The sequence below is a fragment of the Nerophis ophidion genome, linkage group LG05 (genome assembly GCF_033978795.1).
Source record: "Nerophis ophidion isolate RoL-2023_Sa linkage group LG05, RoL_Noph_v1.0, whole genome shotgun sequence".
NCBI classification, from domain to species: Eukaryota; Metazoa; Chordata; class Actinopteri; order Syngnathiformes; family Syngnathidae; genus Nerophis; species Nerophis ophidion.
In genome coordinates, this window is record NC_084615.1 from 3,342,180 (window position 1) to 3,360,712 (window position 18,533).

The following is an 18,533-nucleotide window of genomic DNA, read 5'->3' on the forward strand; positions in this document are numbered from 1 at the left end:
TAGGGTTAGGGTTAGGGTTAGGGTTAGGGTTAGGGTTAGGGTTAGGGTTAGGGTTAGGGTTGGGGTTGGGGTTGGGGTTAGGGTTAGAGTTAGGAGTTAGGGTTAGGTATAAAGAGAAGGAGAGATGGGTAGGTGTTAGGTGTAAAGAAAAGAGAGATGGGTAGGTTTTAGGAGTGAAAAAGGAGAGTGGTTAGGGTTAGGGTAAGGGGTGGGGGAAGGGCGATAAAAGAGTGTAAAAAAGAATATAAGAGGGGTGTGCACGGTCCGTCTATGGCCCAACGGGCTCGCACTCACGCCTCATTGAGGCCCCCCGGATGTCTAGTGCCCAATTTGGTCATCCACAGGCGTTCGGCGTGTCGCCGTTGGCCTGCACTCCATTTGGAGTCGTGCTGGATGACACAAACCCGGACAGAAGCCCACCCGTGCCGGAGGAAGTGTTGCACCAGGTGGGTGGTGGTGTTCTTCTGTCGAGTAATGTTGTGTCTATGTTGGTGGAAACGGGTGGCGATGGTGTTTCCCGTCTCCCCAACATACAGGGCGTGGCAACGCTGGCATCGGATGACGTAAACGCAGTTTTTTGTGCGTGCGTCCCCCCTGCATAGGGGCCGGAAGACCCTCCCGTTGTGGCGGTTAAGTAGCCACGGGATGTGTCTGAAGGGGACGCTGCTCCGAGTCGGGGGAGGATCTCTCGTGGAGGGGACCCGAGCCCTGACCAGCAGATCGCACAGGTTGGGATTCTTACGGTATGCTGACACCAAATAATGTTTTTGGAGCCTGCCACTATTATCCACAAAGTCTTTAAAGTTTTGTTTGACTCTTCTAGCTACCTGTACCGCCGCAGGTGAGAAGGTCGTGATCAGGGGGATCATGGACTCACCAGGGGGAGGCTTCTTGGGGTCCAAGAAGCACCTGAACTGTCTCCTGAGGAAGGATCTCGAATATCCCCTCTTCCTCAGGGCCGTGAACAGGGCTCCCGTGGCCGTGACGAAGTCCTCCCGCCTGGTGCAGATCCGGTGGAATCTTAGCAGCTGGGACTTGACCAGTCCCGCGTAGGTATGTCGGGGGTGGAAACTGGTCTTGTGGAGGAGGGCGTGGGTGTCAGTCTGTTTGAAATAAACCTTTATGTCCAGATTGTGAGTGGAGGGGAAGTCTGGACCTTTGTATGTGGTGGTGTCCAAGAAATCCACCGACATGGGGCTGGTGGTGGACTTGATAGTGATACTGGGGTTGTGAGTATTGAGGGTGTGGCGGAACACCTCAAACTCCTCTACGGAGTGGGCCCATACCCCCCAGATATCATCGAGGTACCGTAAGTAATGCAGGGGCTTGATCGGGCACGCTGCGAGGGCGGAGGTCTCCCATTCCGCCATAAAAATATTGGCGTATGCCGGGGCAAATTTCTTCCCCATGGCTGTCCCTTTAATCTGGAGGAAGAACTTCCCATTAAATTCGAAGTCGTTCCTCCTTAAATTTATGTCGAGCAGCTGCAGGAGTTCTTTGTCCGGCCTGCTAATGTCTCGATATTTGCCAAATATATTTTTTACGGCTTGGATGCCCTGTTCAATGTCTATGTTTGTGTATAAACTGTCTATATCAATTGTGAACAGAATGGCCTCTTGGGGAATGATCAGATTTTTAATTTTTTCTATAAAATCATATGTGTCTTTCAAATAACTATTGTGTTTGATGGAAAGTGGCGTTAAATAAAAATCAATAAATTCTGCCGTCCTGTAGGTTTCGCTCCCACAGTCGGAAACTATGGGCCTGCCCGGGGGTATGACATGGGGCTGGCTCCATTTGTGGGGTTCCTTGTGGATTTTGGGGAGTAAATAAAACCTACGAGGACGGGGATCCGATTCGCCCAGGAGGTAAGTAAACTGTTTATGATTGATGAATCTTTTATTTAATAAATTTTTAATGATTTTTTCCACCATAGGGATTGTGTCAAGATAAATGGGTGCGGCCAACGGGGAGTAGTAGGTGGTGTCGTTCAGTTGTCTGGTGCCCTCCCAGACATACTGAGACCTGTCAAAGATGACCACAGCGCTTCCTTTGTCTGCCGGTTTGATAACAATGTTATTGTTATTTTTCAGACTCTGAAGGGCCTCAGTTTCGTCACGCGTGAGGTTGGGCGTAATGGCGAGGGCGCAACCCGATAGGAGCGATGGATGCTCGTCCGCTAGGACCAGTGTGTGGACCTCTGGAGGTAGCAGACCGGGTGAGGGCTCCCACTCGGACCGGGCGGTGAAAGGTCGCGGACCGAGGGACCCTTGCTTTTCATAGAACACCGCGAGTTTGACACCCCTGTGGTATTCTTGTAAGTCAAACTTCATTTGGTGGTGCCACTCAGGACTAAGGTTGGTGGATGGGACGAACGTGAGGCCTTTATTGAGGAGGGAGCGCTGTGAGGAGGTAAGTGTGAAATGTTTTGCCAAATTTACAATGTTTTTGTTTGTGTTTGTGGTGGTGTTGTTTGTGCTTGTGTCACCCCCCCGACAGGTCGGGTTTTTGGGGATGCCATGTTTAAATGGTGAAGCCAGTGCTTCAGCATGTTTTTGGCCGTTTCCTCGGTCCAGTGAAGGTTGTCCCTCCCCGTAGCAAACTTCTCACTGGTGAGTGCCGGAATGAAATTATAGTTTTTTTGAATATAAGTATTAATTTTGTGGAGGTTATCTTTATGTTCCTGGGGCAGGGCTTCTGAGAAGTTAATGATGGGGATGGAAATGTCGGCGTTCGGGAACACCGTTTTGGCCACCTTTAGGGCCCTTTGGATTTGTTTAAAGGTGGTGGCCTTCGGGTTTTGTTCCTTGTTATTGAGGCCGAACGATAACACCACCATTTCCACTTCGACACTAATCTTTGTTTTTTCTAGGATGGCCTCTGCGTGGCGGAAGTTGGCACCTGGATAGCTGTCCATCTGAAGGTCCTGGAGACGGACAGGTGGAAGACGACTAATATTGGAGTCACCAATCACCAGGACCTTCTTATCCACAGACAGGTGCCAATCAACCAACTTGCGCGTGGTACTGATGTGTCTAGTGGGGCCCCTGCGCGGACTGATAGGTGTGGCTAATTGTGTCGTGTCTGTATCCTCTGTCGGCTGAGAGGCCGAAGCGACCGCTCTAGGCCCCTTCCGGATTCCCGAAAAAAATTGGGACCAGCTTGGACCCGCTTCGGGAACCGGCGTGCGTGGAGGAGGAGTGTCCACGAGGGGCACGTCCGGAAGAGGCGCGTCCGGGAGGGGCGCGTCCAGGAGGGAGGAAGTCGGCGAGGATGGTCCCGGTAGGCCAGAACCTAGTTGAGACCAACTGGGGGGCGTGTCAGGGGGCAGCTGGGACCACCCTGGAGGCCCCTCAGGGGATGACGCCGGCTGCTCAGGTAAGTAGTTGGAAGTGTCTGGTTGGCCAGACGTCCCCTGTGCATTGTCCGCCACATGGACTACAACTGATGTATTTTGTTCCCCAGGTGGCGGTGGCGCGTCCGAGACCGCAGGAGGGACCCTGACTTCGGTCTCGACCTGCGGATGCGGCCTGGGTGGCGGGACCAGGGGAGCCTCGACAATGGAGTTGTCGGGAGGACTGCTGCATGGCTCCTGGGGTCGTGTCATTCTCTGGGGCCTGGATGGTGCCGCAGCCAGAGAAGAAGGCGACAAAACCGGGAAGGGGACCGGGGTGACCGGTCCCCTAGGACCCGGAACCGGCTCCACCACAGGGGACCAGTCCCCGACCACAGGGTCGGTCATGGTGGACGCCGTGGCTCGCACAGGAGCGTGCAGGGTTGGAACCGGCAGGGGCAGCGGCAGCGGCAGCGGCAGCGGCGGCTGCACTACCTCCATCACCACTCGGGTGCTGGAAGGATCCAAGCGGACTGGTGACCCCGTCTGCTGGGATCGTGACGGACTACCCCCCTCGTCCACGCCACGAACGTCCACACAGATGGAGATCACCAGACCCTCAGCCAGCCGCAGTGTCTCGGTGGTCAACCTGCGTCCCAGGTGTGTCCTGGTCCAAGCTGAGGCCACCTGGAATGGTTCCTTCCAATTTTGCCCAATAAAAGTACCCAATTTGTTGATTTCCGTCTGCAGCGCTTTTTTATAATGTTCTCTTAGTATTTGTACAGTTTTTTGTGCCCAATTGTGTGCATTGTCTTTTATTAGGGCTTCTGTATCAGGGTTGGTGACCGCTGGCCTGATTCCGGTCGTCAAGGTGAGTTCCATATTAGTAATAGTTTTTGGTTGGATATCTCTATCCACATTATTTTGGTGGTGTATTATTTTAATGATGTTATAGATGATTTTAGCTTTGATGCTAAAATCACTATCCTGATTGTCAGGATGAATTTCCCTGGTGGGACGTGTTGTGTTTACATTCCTGTTTATATTCGGGCGTTGACCCCGTCCAAATCCAGGTTTGTCTGCTCTAAAAGTCCTCCTGGGATTGGGAGGCTCATAGTGTGCAGGTCGGAAATTAACCCTGTTTTTTTGGGGTCTATTATGTGCAGGATGTTGGAAATATTGAGGTTTGTATCCTCTGACAAAATTGTTTTTATTTTTTTGGAATGTGTTGTGTTGATTTTCCCACCGTGGGGCACCATAACGCTTGCCACGCCGGCCGCTGTTACTCCTGTCGCGAGAGGCGTTGCCCTGGCGACGTGTGTTGTTTGTGGAGTAAACATGGCGGCGTGTGTTGCGTGTGGGGTAATCGCGGCGACGTGCGTCGCGTGTAGGGTAGTCCCGGCGACGTGCGTCGCGTGTGGGGTAGTCCCGACCACGTACGTCACGTCTCTCACGCGATCGGTTGTCGTAGCGACGCGTGTCGCTGCGGAGGCGCGTCCGCTCGTCCTCCTCCTCTGCAGGATAGCCACGCAGCACCTCCGCGTAGCTCCTGCGAGGCGGTTGTTGACGACGGTCCGCAAAATGATAATCTTCGTCATCATAGCGGCCGTATTGAGGTTGAGGACGAGGGGGCGGGGTGATCTCGCGCCGCGATCGCTGTTTGCGTCCGCGAGGACGGACGAGGACCCATTCCTCGTCGTTCCACGCCGCCATTTTACGACAACCGAAAGTGATATTTAATGTAAAATGGATTTTGTGTATAAAAATATAATAGGAATGAAGGTAGGTAGGTAGAAAGAAAAAATAAATTGATAGAAAAGAAATAAAATAGAAAGACTCCGGCGCGTGTCAGTGACGTCACGTCAGCGCAAACCGGATGTCTTTCGAAAAAAACCACAGAAGAAGAAGACCAGCTTCTTCGAAGAAAAAAGAATATAAAGAAAATAAACAACTAAGGGCGGTGCTATGCAGCACGATAAAAGACTCCAAGGTAAGGAGTGGAATAAATTAAATTAAATAATTAAGGTGTAAAAACTGAACGTAAAAGAGCGAATTGTCGGCGGACTTTTCGCCTCGTGGGAAAAGTTCCGCACGGCCACAAACAAAAAGAGAGAGGGAGGGTAGAGGAAAGATAGTAAAAAGGTGAAAAATAATGTATGGCAAGTCTTATAAATGCAACGTTTCGGCACGAATGTGCCTTCTTCAGGCTGAGACTTGCTAAATGGAATATGAAATGAAAAAGTCGGCTAGTGTGCAATGAGAGCGATGTTGCTCGTTCGGTGGTTGGCTGTAGACTGAGGCTGATTGGCTGCTGAGAGTGAGGTGGAGTCGTAGCTGGCGAAAAATAAACAGAAAAGTTTTAAGCGATGCAAACTGCTCAGCTAAAATCATCCATGCAGCAATAATTGGCACCCAGTGACAGCATTGACCATGTGAATGGTATTTTATATTATTATTAATAGTGAATAAATAAATAAAATAAAATAAAATAAAATTAAATAGGCAAAAATAGGAAATAATAAGATAAAAATAAGGAAAATTCACTATTAATAGCACAATAAAACTGAGCCGAGGAAAACGGTAATTGTGACTCCAAACGGAGTTCAAACAAGTCCAAAGTATTTTTTTGGAGAAATTTTTAAAGGTTTTTTAGTATTTTTTTGTGTTTTTGTTAGGTTTTTTGATTTTTTTGGGAGATTTTAAGTATTTTTGTATTTTTTTGGTATTTTTTCAGGTCGTTGGAGTACACGGACATCCGGAGCACTCCCTGCGCCGGGTACGTCCGTGTAGCTAGGTCCATGACCCTGTAACCAAGGTAAGTATTTTAGTATTGTTTCTGTGTCTTTTTGCAGTCGTTGGAGTAAAGGACAACGTCCGTTTACCCCAGGTGAGAGACATGACAATAAAGGTAAGTATTTTTGATGTTGTTATCATATGTTCTTTCTTTGATTTTGTTGTTGTTTTTTTACAGGTACTCGTGGGAAGACCAGGACCTCCGGGGCATCCCCTACGCCAGAGACGTCCGGATTCCCAGGTAAGTAGTAAGGTAAGTATTATTACCAGAAATGATGTGTATATTTTGGTACGGATGAGAGGTGGAACCAGGAGGGTCCCCAATGGGCGGAGCGCGAGCCGTGTGTGGACCAGAGGCACAGGCGGGTTAGGGTTGGGGTTGGGGTTGGGGTTAGGGTTAGAGTTAGGAGTTAGGGTTAGGTATAAAGAGAAGGAGAGATGGGTAGGTGTTAGGTGTAAAGAAAAGAGAGATGGGTAGGTTTTAGGAGTGAAAAAGGAGAGTGGTTAGGGTTAGGGTAAGGGGTGGGGGAAGGGCGATAAAAGAGTGTAAAAAAGAATATAAGAGGGGTGTGCACGGTCCGTCTATGGCCCAACGGGCTCGCACTCACGCCTCATTGAGGCCCCCCGGATGTCTAGTGCCCAATTTGGTCATCCACAGGCGTTCGGCGTGTCGCCGTTGGCCTGCACTCCATTTGGAGTCGTGCTGGATGACACAAACCCGGACAGAAGCCCACCCGTGCCGGAGGAAGTGTTGCACCAGGTGGGTGGTGGTGTTCTTCTGTCGAGTAATGTTGTGTCTATGTTGGTGGAAACGGGTGGCGATGGTGTTTCCCGTCTCCCCAACATACAGGGCGTGGCAACGCTGGCATCGGATGACGTAAACGCAGTTTTTTGTGCGTGCGTCCCCCCTGCATAGGGGCCGGAAGACCCTCCCGTTGTGGCGGTTAAGTAGCCACGGGATGTGTCTGAAGGGGACGCTGCTCCGAGTCGGGGGAGGATCTCTCGTGGAGGGGACCCGAGCCCTGACCAGCAGATCGCACAGGTTGGGATTCTTACGGTATGCTGACACCAAATAATGTTTTTGGAGCCTGCCACTATTATCCACAAAGTCTTTAAAGTTTTGTTTGACTCTTCTAGCTACCTGTACCGCCGCAGGTGAGAAGGTCGTGATCAGGGGGATCATGGACTCACCAGGGGGAGGCTTCTTGGGGTCCAAGAAGCACCTGAACTGTCTCCTGAGGAAGGATCTCGAATATCCCCTCTTCCTCAGGGCCGTGAACAGGGCTCCCGTGGCCGTGACGAAGTCCTCCCGCCTGGTGCAGATCCGGTGGAATCTTAGCAGCTGGGACTTGACCAGTCCCGCGTAGGTATGTCGGGGGTGGAAACTGGTCTTGTGGAGGAGGGCGTGGGTGTCAGTCTGTTTGAAATAAACCTTTATGTCCAGATTGTGAGTGGAGGGGAAGTCTGGACCTTTGTATGTGGTGGTGTCCAAGAAATCCACCGACATGGGGCTGGTGGTGGACTTGATAGTGATACTGGGGTTGTGAGTATTGAGGGTGTGGCGGAACACCTCAAACTCCTCTACGGAGTGGGCCCATACCCCCCAGATATCATCGAGGTACCGTGAGTAATGCAGGGGCTTGATCGGGCACGCTGCGAGGGCGGAGGTCTCCCATTCCGCCATAAAAATATTGGCGTATGCCGGGGCAAATTTCTTCCCCATGGCTGTCCCTTTAATCTGGAGGAAGAACTTCCCATTAAATTCGAAGTCGTTCCTCCTTAAATTTATGTCGAGCAGCTGCAGGAGTTCTTTGTCCGGCCTGCTAATGTCTCGATATTTGCCAAATATATTTTTTACGGCTTGGATGCCCTGTTCAATGTCTATGTTTGTGTATAAACTGTCTATATCAATTGTGAACAGAATGGCCTCTTGGGGAATGATCAGATTTTTAATTTTTTCTATAAAATCATATGTGTCTTTCAAATAACTATTGTGTTTGATGGAAAGTGGCGTTAAATAAAAATCAATAAATTCTGCCGTCCTGTAGGTTTCGCTCCCACAGTCGGAAACTATGGGCCTGCCCGGGGGTATGACATGGGGCTGGCTCCATTTGTGGGGTTCCTTGTGGATTTTGGGGAGTAAATAAAACCTACGAGGACGGGGATCCGATTCGCCCAGGAGGTAAGTAAACTGTTTATGATTGATGAATCTTTTATTTAATAAATTTTTAATGATTTTTTCCACCATAGGGATTGTGTCAAGATAAATGGGTGCGGCCAACGGGGAGTAGTAGGTGGTGTCGTTCAGTTGTCTGGTGCCCTCCCAGACATACTGAGACCTGTCAAAGATGACCACAGCGCTTCCTTTGTCTGCCGGTTTGATAACAATGTTATTGTTATTTTTCAGACTCTGAAGGGCCTCAGTTTCGTCACGCGTGAGGTTGGGCGTAATGGCGAGGGCGCAACCCGATAGGAGCGATGGATGCTCGTCCGCTAGGACCAGTGTGTGGACCTCTGGAGGTAGCAGACCGGGTGAGGGCTCCCACTCGGACCGGGCGGTGAAAGGTCGCGGACCGAGGGACCCTTGCTTTTCATAGAACACCGCGAGTTTGACACCCCTGTGGTATTCTTGTAAGTCAAACTTCATTTGGTGGTGCCACTCAGGACTAAGGTTGGTGGATGGGACGAACGTGAGGCCTTTATTGAGGAGGGAGCGCTGTGAGGAGGTAAGTGTGAAATGTTTTGCCAAATTTACAATGTTTTTGTTTGTGTTTGTGGTGGTGTTGTTTGTGCTTGTGTCACCCCCCCGACAGGTCGGGTTTTTGGGGATGCCATGTTTAAATGGTGAAGCCAGTGCTTCAGCATGTTTTTGGCCGTTTCCTCGGTCCAGTGAAGGTTGTCCCTCCCCGTAGCAAACTTCTCACTGGTGAGTGCCGGAATGAAATTATAGTTTTTTTGAATATAAGTATTAATTTTGTGGAGGTTATCTTTATGTTCCTGGGGCAGGGCTTCTGAGAAGTTAATGATGGGGATGGAAATGTCGGCGTTCGGGAACACCGTTTTGGCCACCTTTAGGGCCCTTTGGATTTGTTTAAAGGTGGTGGCCTTCGGGTTTTGTTCCTTGTTATTGAGGCCGAACGATAACACCACCATTTCCACTTCGACACTAATCTTTGTTTTTTCTAGGATGGCCTCTGCGTGGCGGAAGTTGGCACCTGGATAGCTGTCCATCTGAAGGTCCTGGAGACGGACAGGTGGAAGACGACTAATATTGGAGTCACCAATCACCAGGACCTTCTTATCCACAGACAGGTGCCAATCAACCAACTTGCGCGTGGTACTGATGTGTCTAGTGGGGCCCCTGCGCGGACTGATAGGTGTGGCTAATTGTGTCGTGTCTGTATCCTCTGTCGGCTGAGAGGCCGAAGCGACCGCTCTAGGCCCCTTCCGGATTCCCGAAAAAAATTGGGACCAGCTTGGACCCGCTTCGGGAACCGGCGTGCGTGGAGGAGGAGTGTCCACGAGGGGCACGTCCGGAAGAGGCGCGTCCGGGAGGGGCGCGTCCAGGAGGGAGGAAGTCGGCGAGGATGGTCCCGGTAGGCCAGAACCTAGTTGAGACCAACTGGGGGGCGTGTCAGGGGGCAGCTGGGACCACCCTGGAGGCCCCTCAGGGGATGACGCCGGCTGCTCAGGTAAGTAGTTGGAAGTGTCTGGTTGGCCAGACGTCCCCTGTGCATTGTCCGCCACATGGACTACAACTGATGTATTTTGTTCCCCAGGTGGCGGTGGCGCGTCCGAGACCGCAGGAGGGACCCTGACTTCGGTCTCGACCTGCGGATGCGGCCTGGGTGGCGGGACCAGGGGAGCCTCGACAATGGAGTTGTCGGGAGGACTGCTGCATGGCTCCTGGGGTCGTGTCATTCTCTGGGGCCTGGATGGTGCCGCAGCCAGAGAAGAAGGCGACAAAACCGGGAAGGGGACCGGGGTGACCGGTCCCCTAGGACCCGGAACCGGCTCCACCACAGGGGACCAGTCCCCGACCACAGGGTCGGTCATGGTGGACGCCGTGGCTCGCACAGGAGCGTGCAGGGTTGGAACCGGCAGGGGCAGCGGCAGCGGCAGCGGCAGCGGCGGCTGCACTACCTCCATCACCACTCGGGTGCTGGAAGGATCCAAGCGGACTGGTGACCCCGTCTGCTGGGATCGTGACGGACTACCCCCCTCGTCCACGCCACGAACGTCCACACAGATGGAGATCACCAGACCCTCAGCCAGCCGCAGTGTCTCGGTGGTCAACCTGCGTCCCAGGTGTGTCCTGGTCCAAGCTGAGGCCACCTGGAATGGTTCCTTCCAATTTTGCCCAATAAAAGTACCCAATTTGTTGATTTCCGTCTGCAGCGCTTTTTTATAATGTTCTCTTAGTATTTGTACAGTTTTTTGTGCCCAATTGTGTGCATTGTCTTTTATTAGGGCTTCTGTATCAGGGTTGGTGACCGCTGGCCTGATTCCGGTCGTCAAGGTGAGTTCCATATTAGTAATAGTTTTTGGTTGGATATCTCTATCCACATTATTTTGGTGGTGTATTATTTTAATGATGTTATAGATGATTTTAGCTTTGATGCTAAAATCACTATCCTGATTGTCAGGATGAATTTCCCTGGTGGGACGTGTTGTGTTTACATTCCTGTTTATATTCGGGCGTTGACCCCGTCCAAATCCAGGTTTGTCTGCTCTAAAAGTCCTCCTGGGATTGGGAGGCTCATAGTGTGCAGGTCGGAAATTAACCCTGTTTTTTTGGGGTCTATTATGTGCAGGATGTTGGAAATATTGAGGTTTGTATCCTCTGACAAAATTGTTTTTATTTTTTTGGAATGTGTTGTGTTGATTTTCCCACCGTGGGGCACCATAACGCTTGCCACGCCGGCCGCTGTTACTCCTGTCGCGAGAGGCGTTGCCCTGGCGACGTGTGTTGTTTGTGGAGTAAACATGGCGGCGTGTGTTGCGTGTGGGGTAATCGCGGCGACGTGCGTCGCGTGTAGGGTAGTCCCGGCGACGTGCGTCGCGTGTGGGGTAGTCCCGACCACGTACGTCACGTCTCTCACGCGATCGGTTGTCGTAGCGACGCGTGTCGCTGCGGAGGCGCGTCCGCTCGTCCTCCTCCTCTGCAGGATAGCCACGCAGCACCTCCGCGTAGCTCCTGCGAGGCGGTTGTTGACGACGGTCCGCAAAATGATAATCTTCGTCATCATAGCGGCCGTATTGAGGTTGAGGACGAGGGGGCGGGGTGATCTCGCGCCGCGATCGCTGTTTGCGTCCGCGAGGACGGACGAGGACCCATTCCTCGTCGTTCCACGCCGCCATTTTACGACAACCGAAAGTGATATTTAATGTAAAATGGATTTTGTGTATAAAAATATAATAGGAATGAAGGTAGGTAGGTAGAAAGAAAAAATAAATTGATAGAAAAGAAATAAAATAGAAAGACTCCGGCGCGTGTCAGTGACGTCACGTCAGCGCAAACCGGATGTCTTTCGAAAAAAACCACAGAAGAAGAAGACCAGCTTCTTCGAAGAAAAAAGAATATAAAGAAAATAAACAACTAAGGGCGGTGCTATGCAGCACGATAAAAGACTCCAAGGTAAGGAGTGGAATAAATTAAATTAAATAATTAAGGTGTAAAAACTGAACGTAAAAGAGCGAATTGTCGGCGGACTTTTCGCCTCGTGGGAAAAGTTCCGCACGGCCACAAACAAAAAGAGAGAGGGAGGGTAGAGGAAAGATAGTAAAAAGGTGAAAAATAATGTATGGCAAGTCTTATAAATGCAACGTTTCGGCACGAATGTGCCTTCTTCAGGCTGAGACTTGCTAAATGGAATATGAAATGAAAAAGTCGGCTAGTGTGCAATGAGAGCGATGTTGCTCGTTCGGTGGTTGGCTGTAGACTGAGGCTGATTGGCTGCTGAGAGTGAGGTGGAGTCGTAGCTGGCGAAAAATAAACAGAAAAGTTTTAAGCGATGCAAACTGCTCAGCTAAAATCATCCATGCAGCAATAATTGGCACCCAGTGACAGCATTGACCATGTGAATGGTATTTTATATTATTATTAATAGTGAATAAATAAATAAAATAAAATAAAATAAAATTAAATAGGCAAAAATAGGAAATAATAAGATAAAAATAAGGAAAATTCACTATTAATAGCACAATAAAACTGAGCCGAGGAAAACGGTAATTGTGACTCCAAACGGAGTTCAAACAAGTCCAAAGTATTTTTTTGGAGAAATTTTTAAAGGTTTTTTAGTATTTTTTTGTGTTTTTGTTAGGTTTTTTGATTTTTTTGGGAGATTTTAAGTATTTTTGTATTTTTTTGGTATTTTTTCAGGTCGTTGGAGTACACGGACATCCGGAGCACTCCCTGCGCCGGGTACGTCCGTGTAGCTAGGTCCATGACCCTGTAACCAAGGTAAGTATTTTAGTATTGTTTCTGTGTCTTTTTGCAGTCGTTGGAGTAAAGGACAACGTCCGTTTACCCCAGGTGAGAGACATGACAATAAAGGTAAGTATTTTTGATGTTGTTATCATATGTTCTTTCTTTGATTTTGTTGTTGTTTTTTTACAGGTACTCGTGGGAAGACCAGGACCTCCGGGGCATCCCCTACGCCAGAGACGTCCGGATTCCCAGGTAAGTAGTAAGGTAAGTATTATTACCAGAAATGATGTGTATATTTTGGTACGGATGAGAGGTGGAACCAGGAGGGTCCCCAATGGGCGGAGCGCGAGCCGTGTGTGGACCAGAGGCACAGGCGGGTTAGGGTTGGGGTTGGGGTTGGGGTTAGGGTTAGAGTTAGGAGTTAGGGTTAGGTATAAAGAGAAGGAGAGATGGGTAGGTGTTAGGTGTAAAGAAAAGAGAGATGGGTAGGTTTTAGGAGTGAAAAAGGAGAGTGGTTAGGGTTAGGGTAAGGGGTGGGGGAAGGGCGATAAAAGAGTGTAAAAAAGAATATAAGAGGGGTGTGCACGGTCCGTCTATGGCCCAACGGGCTCGCACTCACGCCTCATTGAGGCCCCCCGGATGTCTAGTGCCCAATTTGGTCATCCACAGGCGTTCGGCGTGTCGCCGTTGGCCTGCACTCCATTTGGAGTCGTGCTGGATGACACAAACCCGGACAGAAGCCCACCCGTGCCGGAGGAAGTGTTGCACCAGGTGGGTGGTGGTGTTCTTCTGTCGAGTAATGTTGTGTCTATGTTGGTGGAAACGGGTGGCGATGGTGTTTCCCGTCTCCCCAACATACAGGGCGTGGCAACGCTGGCATCGGATGACGTAAACGCAGTTTTTTGTGCGTGCGTCCCCCCTGCATAGGGGCCGGAAGACCCTCCCGTTGTGGCGGTTAAGTAGCCACGGGATGTGTCTGAAGGGGACGCTGCTCCGAGTCGGGGGAGGATCTCTCGTGGAGGGGACCCGAGCCCTGACCAGCAGATCGCACAGGTTGGGATTCTTACGGTATGCTGACACCAAATAATGTTTTTGGAGCCTGCCACTATTATCCACAAAGTCTTTAAAGTTTTGTTTGACTCTTCTAGCTACCTGTACCGCCGCAGGTGAGAAGGTCGTGATCAGGGGGATCATGGACTCACCAGGGGGAGGCTTCTTGGGGTCCAAGAAGCACCTGAACTGTCTCCTGAGGAAGGATCTCGAATATCCCCTCTTCCTCAGGGCCGTGAACAGGGCTCCCGTGGCCGTGACGAAGTCCTCCCGCCTGGTGCAGATCCGGTGGAATCTTAGCAGCTGGGACTTGACCAGTCCCGCGTAGGTATGTCGGGGGTGGAAACTGGTCTTGTGGAGGAGGGCGTGGGTGTCAGTCTGTTTGAAATAAACCTTTATGTCCAGATTGTGAGTGGAGGGGAAGTCTGGACCTTTGTATGTGGTGGTGTCCAAGAAATCCACCGACATGGGGCTGGTGGTGGACTTGATAGTGATACTGGGGTTGTGAGTATTGAGGGTGTGGCGGAACACCTCAAACTCCTCTACGGAGTGGGCCCATACCCCCCAGATATCATCGAGGTACCGTAAGTAATGCAGGGGCTTGATCGGGCACGCTGCGAGGGCGGAGGTCTCCCATTCCGCCATAAAAATATTGGCGTATGCCGGGGCAAATTTCTTCCCCATGGCTGTCCCTTTAATCTGGAGGAAGAACTTCCCATTAAATTCGAAGTCGTTCCTCCTTAAATTTATGTCGAGCAGCTGCAGGAGTTCTTTGTCCGGCCTGCTAATGTCTCGATATTTGCCAAATATATTTTTTACGGCTTGGATGCCCTGTTCAATGTCTATGTTTGTGTATAAACTGTCTATATCAATTGTGAACAGAATGGCCTCTTGGGGAATGATCAGATTTTTAATTTTTTCTATAAAATCATATGTGTCTTTCAAATAACTATTGTGTTTGATGGAAAGTGGCGTTAAATAAAAATCAATAAATTCTGCCGTCCTGTAGGTTTCGCTCCCACAGTCGGAAACTATGGGCCTGCCCGGGGGTATGACATGGGGCTGGCTCCATTTGTGGGGTTCCTTGTGGATTTTGGGGAGTAAATAAAACCTACGAGGACGGGGATCCGATTCGCCCAGGAGGTAAGTAAACTGTTTATGATTGATGAATCTTTTATTTAATAAATTTTTAATGATTTTTTCCACCATAGGGATTGTGTCAAGATAAATGGGTGCGGCCAACGGGGAGTAGTAGGTGGTGTCGTTCAGTTGTCTGGTGCCCTCCCAGACATACTGAGACCTGTCAAAGATGACCACAGCGCTTCCTTTGTCTGCCGGTTTGATAACAATGTTATTGTTATTTTTCAGACTCTGAAGGGCCTCAGTTTCGTCACGCGTGAGGTTGGGCGTAATGGCGAGGGCGCAACCCGATAGGAGCGATGGATGCTCGTCCGCTAGGACCAGTGTGTGGACCTCTGGAGGTAGCAGACCGGGTGAGGGCTCCCACTCGGACCGGGCGGTGAAAGGTCGCGGACCGAGGGACCCTTGCTTTTCATAGAACACCGCGAGTTTGACACCCCTGTGGTATTCTTGTAAGTCAAACTTCATTTGGTGGTGCCACTCAGGACTAAGGTTGGTGGATGGGACGAACGTGAGGCCTTTATTGAGGAGGGAGCGCTGTGAGGAGGTAAGTGTGAAATGTTTTGCCAAATTTACAATGTTTTTGTTTGTGTTTGTGGTGGTGTTGTTTGTGCTTGTGTCACCCCCCCGACAGGTCGGGTTTTTGGGGATGCCATGTTTAAATGGTGAAGCCAGTGCTTCAGCATGTTTTTGGCCGTTTCCTCGGTCCAGTGAAGGTTGTCCCTCCCCGTAGCAAACTTCTCACTGGTGAGTGCCGGAATGAAATTATAGTTTTTTTGAATATAAGTATTAATTTTGTGGAGGTTATCTTTATGTTCCTGGGGCAGGGCTTCTGAGAAGTTAATGATGGGGATGGAAATGTCGGCGTTCGGGAACACCGTTTTGGCCACCTTTAGGGCCCTTTGGATTTGTTTAAAGGTGGTGGCCTTCGGGTTTTGTTCCTTGTTATTGAGGCCGAACGATAACACCACCATTTCCACTTCGACACTAATCTTTGTTTTTTCTAGGATGGCCTCTGCGTGGCGGAAGTTGGCACCTGGATAGCTGTCCATCTGAAGGTCCTGGAGACGGACAGGTGGAAGACGACTAATATTGGAGTCACCAATCACCAGGACCTTCTTATCCACAGACAGGTGCCAATCAACCAACTTGCGCGTGGTACTGATGTGTCTAGTGGGGCCCCTGCGCGGACTGATAGGTGTGGCTAATTGTGTCGTGTCTGTATCCTCTGTCGGCTGAGAGGCCGAAGCGACCGCTCTAGGCCCCTTCCGGATTCCCGAAAAAAATTGGGACCAGCTTGGACCCGCTTCGGGAACCGGCGTGCGTGGAGGAGGAGTGTCCACGAGGGGCACGTCCGGAAGAGGCGCGTCCGGGAGGGGCGCGTCCAGGAGGGAGGAAGTCGGCGAGGATGGTCCCGGTAGGCCAGAACCTAGTTGAGACCAACTGGGGGGCGTGTCAGGGGGCAGCTGGGACCACCCTGGAGGCCCCTCAGGGGATGACGCCGGCTGCTCAGGTAAGTAGTTGGAAGTGTCTGGTTGGCCAGACGTCCCCTGTGCATTGTCCGCCACATGGACTACAACTGATGTATTTTGTTCCCCAGGTGGCGGTGGCGCGTCCGAGACCGCAGGAGGGACCCTGACTTCGGTCTCGACCTGCGGATGCGGCCTGGGTGGCGGGACCAGGGGAGCCTCGACAATGGAGTTGTCGGGAGGACTGCTGCATGGCTCCTGGGGTCGTGTCATTCTCTGGGGCCTGGATGGTGCCGCAGCCAGAGAAGAAGGCGACAAAACCGGGAAGGGGACCGGGGTGACCGGTCCCCTAGGACCCGGAACCGGCTCCACCACAGGGGACCAGTCCCCGACCACAGGGTCGGTCATGGTGGACGCCGTGGCTCGCACAGGAGCGTGCAGGGTTGGAACCGGCAGGGGCAGCGGCAGCGGCAGCGGCAGCGGCGGCTGCACTACCTCCATCACCACTCGGGTGCTGGAAGGATCCAAGCGGACTGGTGACCCCGTCTGCTGGGATCGTGACGGACTACCCCCCTCGTCCACGCCACGAACGTCCACCCAGATGGAGATCACCAGACCCTCAGCCAGCCGCAGTGTCTCGGTGGTCAACCTGCGTCCCAGGTGTGTCCTGGTCCAAGCTGAGGCCACCTGGAATGGTTCCTTCCAATTTTGCCCAATAAAAGTACCCAATTTGTTGATTTCCGTCTGCAGCGCTTTTTTATAATGTTCTCTTAGTATTTGTACAGTTTTTTGTGCCCAATTGTGTGCATTGTCTTTTATTAGGGCTTCTGTATCAGGGTTGGTGACCGCTGGCCTGATTCCGGTCGTCAAGGTGAGTTCCATATTAGTAATAGTTTTTGGTTGGATATCTCTATCCACATTATTTTGGTGGTGTATTATTTTAATGATGTTATAGATGATTTTAGCTTTGATGCTAAAATCACTATCCTGATTGTCAGGATGAATTTCCCTGGTGGGACGTGTTGTGTTTACATTCCTGTTTATATTCGGGCGTTGACCCCGTCCAAATCCAGGTTTGTCTGCTCTAAAAGTCCTCCTGGGATTGGGAGGCTCATAGTGTGCAGGTCGGAAATTAACCCTGTTTTTTTGGGGTCTATTATGTGCAGGATGTTGGAAATATTGAGGTTTGTATCCTCTGACAAAATTGTTTTTATTTTTTTGGAATGTGTTGTGTTGATTTTCCCACCGTGGGGCACCATAACGCTTGCCACGCCGGCCGCTGTTACTCCTGTCGCGAGAGGCGTTGCCCTGGCGACGTGTGTTGTTTGTGGAGTAAACATGGCGGCGTGTGTTGCGTGTGGGGTAATCGCGGCGACGTGCGTCGCGTGTAGGGTAGTCCCGGCGACGTGCGTCGCGTGTGGGGTAGTCCCGACCACGTACGTCACGTCTCTCACGCGATCGGTTGTCGTAGCGACGCGTGTCGCTGCGGAGGCGCGTCCGCTCGTCCTCCTCCTCTGCAGGATAGCCACGCAGCACCTCCGCGTAGCTCCTGCGAGGCGGTTGTTGACGACGGTCCGCAAAATGATAATCTTCGTCATCATAGCGGCCGTATTGAGGTTGAGGACGAGGGGGCGGGGTGATCTCGCGCCGCGATCGCTGTTTGCGTCCGCGAGGACGGACGAGGACCCATTCCTCGTCGTTCCACGCCGCCATTTTACGACAACCGAAAGTGATATTTAATGTAAAATGGATTTTGTGTATAAAAATATAATAGGAATGAAGGTAGGTAGGTAGAAAGAAAAAATAAATTGATAGAAAAGAAATAAAATAGAAAGACTCCGGCGCGTGTCAGTGACGTCACGTCAGCGCAAACCGGATGTCTTTCGAAAAAAACCACAGAAGAAGAAGACCAGCTTCTTCGAAGAAAAAAGAATATAAAGAAAATAAACAACTAAGGGCGGTGCTATGCAGCACGATAAAAGACTCCAAGGTAAGGAGTGGAATAAATTAAATTAAATAATTAAGGTGTAAAAACTGAACGTAAAAGAGCGAATTGTCGGCGGACTTTTCGCCTCGTGGGAAAAGTTCCGCACGGCCACAAACAAAAAGAGAGAGGGAGGGTAGAGGAAAGATAGTAAAAAGGTGAAAAATAATGTATGGCAAGTCTTATAAATGCAACGTTTCGGCACGAATGTGCCTTCTTCAGGCTGAGACTTGCTAAATGGAATATGAAATGAAAAAGTCGGCTAGTGTGCAATGAGAGCGATGTTGCTCGTTCGGTGGTTGGCTGTAGACTGAGGCTGATTGGCTGCTGAGA

The 18,533-nt window shown here is 50.7% G+C and overlaps 3 protein-coding genes across 3 annotated transcripts; all 3 read left to right on the forward strand.

Annotated features, from left to right (window-relative positions):
* Positions 1–271: 271 nt before the first annotated feature.
* LOC133552430 (putative per-hexamer repeat protein 5) lies at positions 272–4,097 on the forward strand. Its single transcript, XM_061899622.1, has 3 exons — positions 272–2,783; positions 2,873–3,378; positions 3,466–4,097. The coding sequence occupies exon 3, from the start codon at positions 3,561–3,563 to the stop codon at positions 4,095–4,097; it is 537 nt and encodes a 178-aa protein (XP_061755606.1). The 5' UTR covers positions 272–2,783; positions 2,873–3,378; positions 3,466–3,560.
* A 2,617-nt stretch (positions 4,098–6,714) lies between these two features.
* LOC133552432 (uncharacterized) lies at positions 6,715–13,484 on the forward strand. Its single transcript, XM_061899623.1, has 5 exons — positions 6,715–9,224; positions 9,314–9,819; positions 9,907–10,507; positions 12,747–12,809; positions 13,205–13,484. Exons 3-5 carry the CDS (start codon positions 10,002–10,004, stop codon positions 13,482–13,484), a joined length of 849 nt encoding a protein of 282 aa, XP_061755607.1. The 5' UTR covers positions 6,715–9,224; positions 9,314–9,819; positions 9,907–10,001.
* Positions 13,152–16,979, forward strand: LOC133552433 (putative per-hexamer repeat protein 5). Its single transcript, XM_061899624.1, has 3 exons — positions 13,152–15,665; positions 15,755–16,260; positions 16,348–16,979. Exon 3 carries the CDS (start codon positions 16,443–16,445, stop codon positions 16,977–16,979), a length of 537 nt encoding a protein of 178 aa, XP_061755608.1. The 5' UTR covers positions 13,152–15,665; positions 15,755–16,260; positions 16,348–16,442.
* Positions 16,980–18,533: the final 1,554 nt, after the last annotated feature.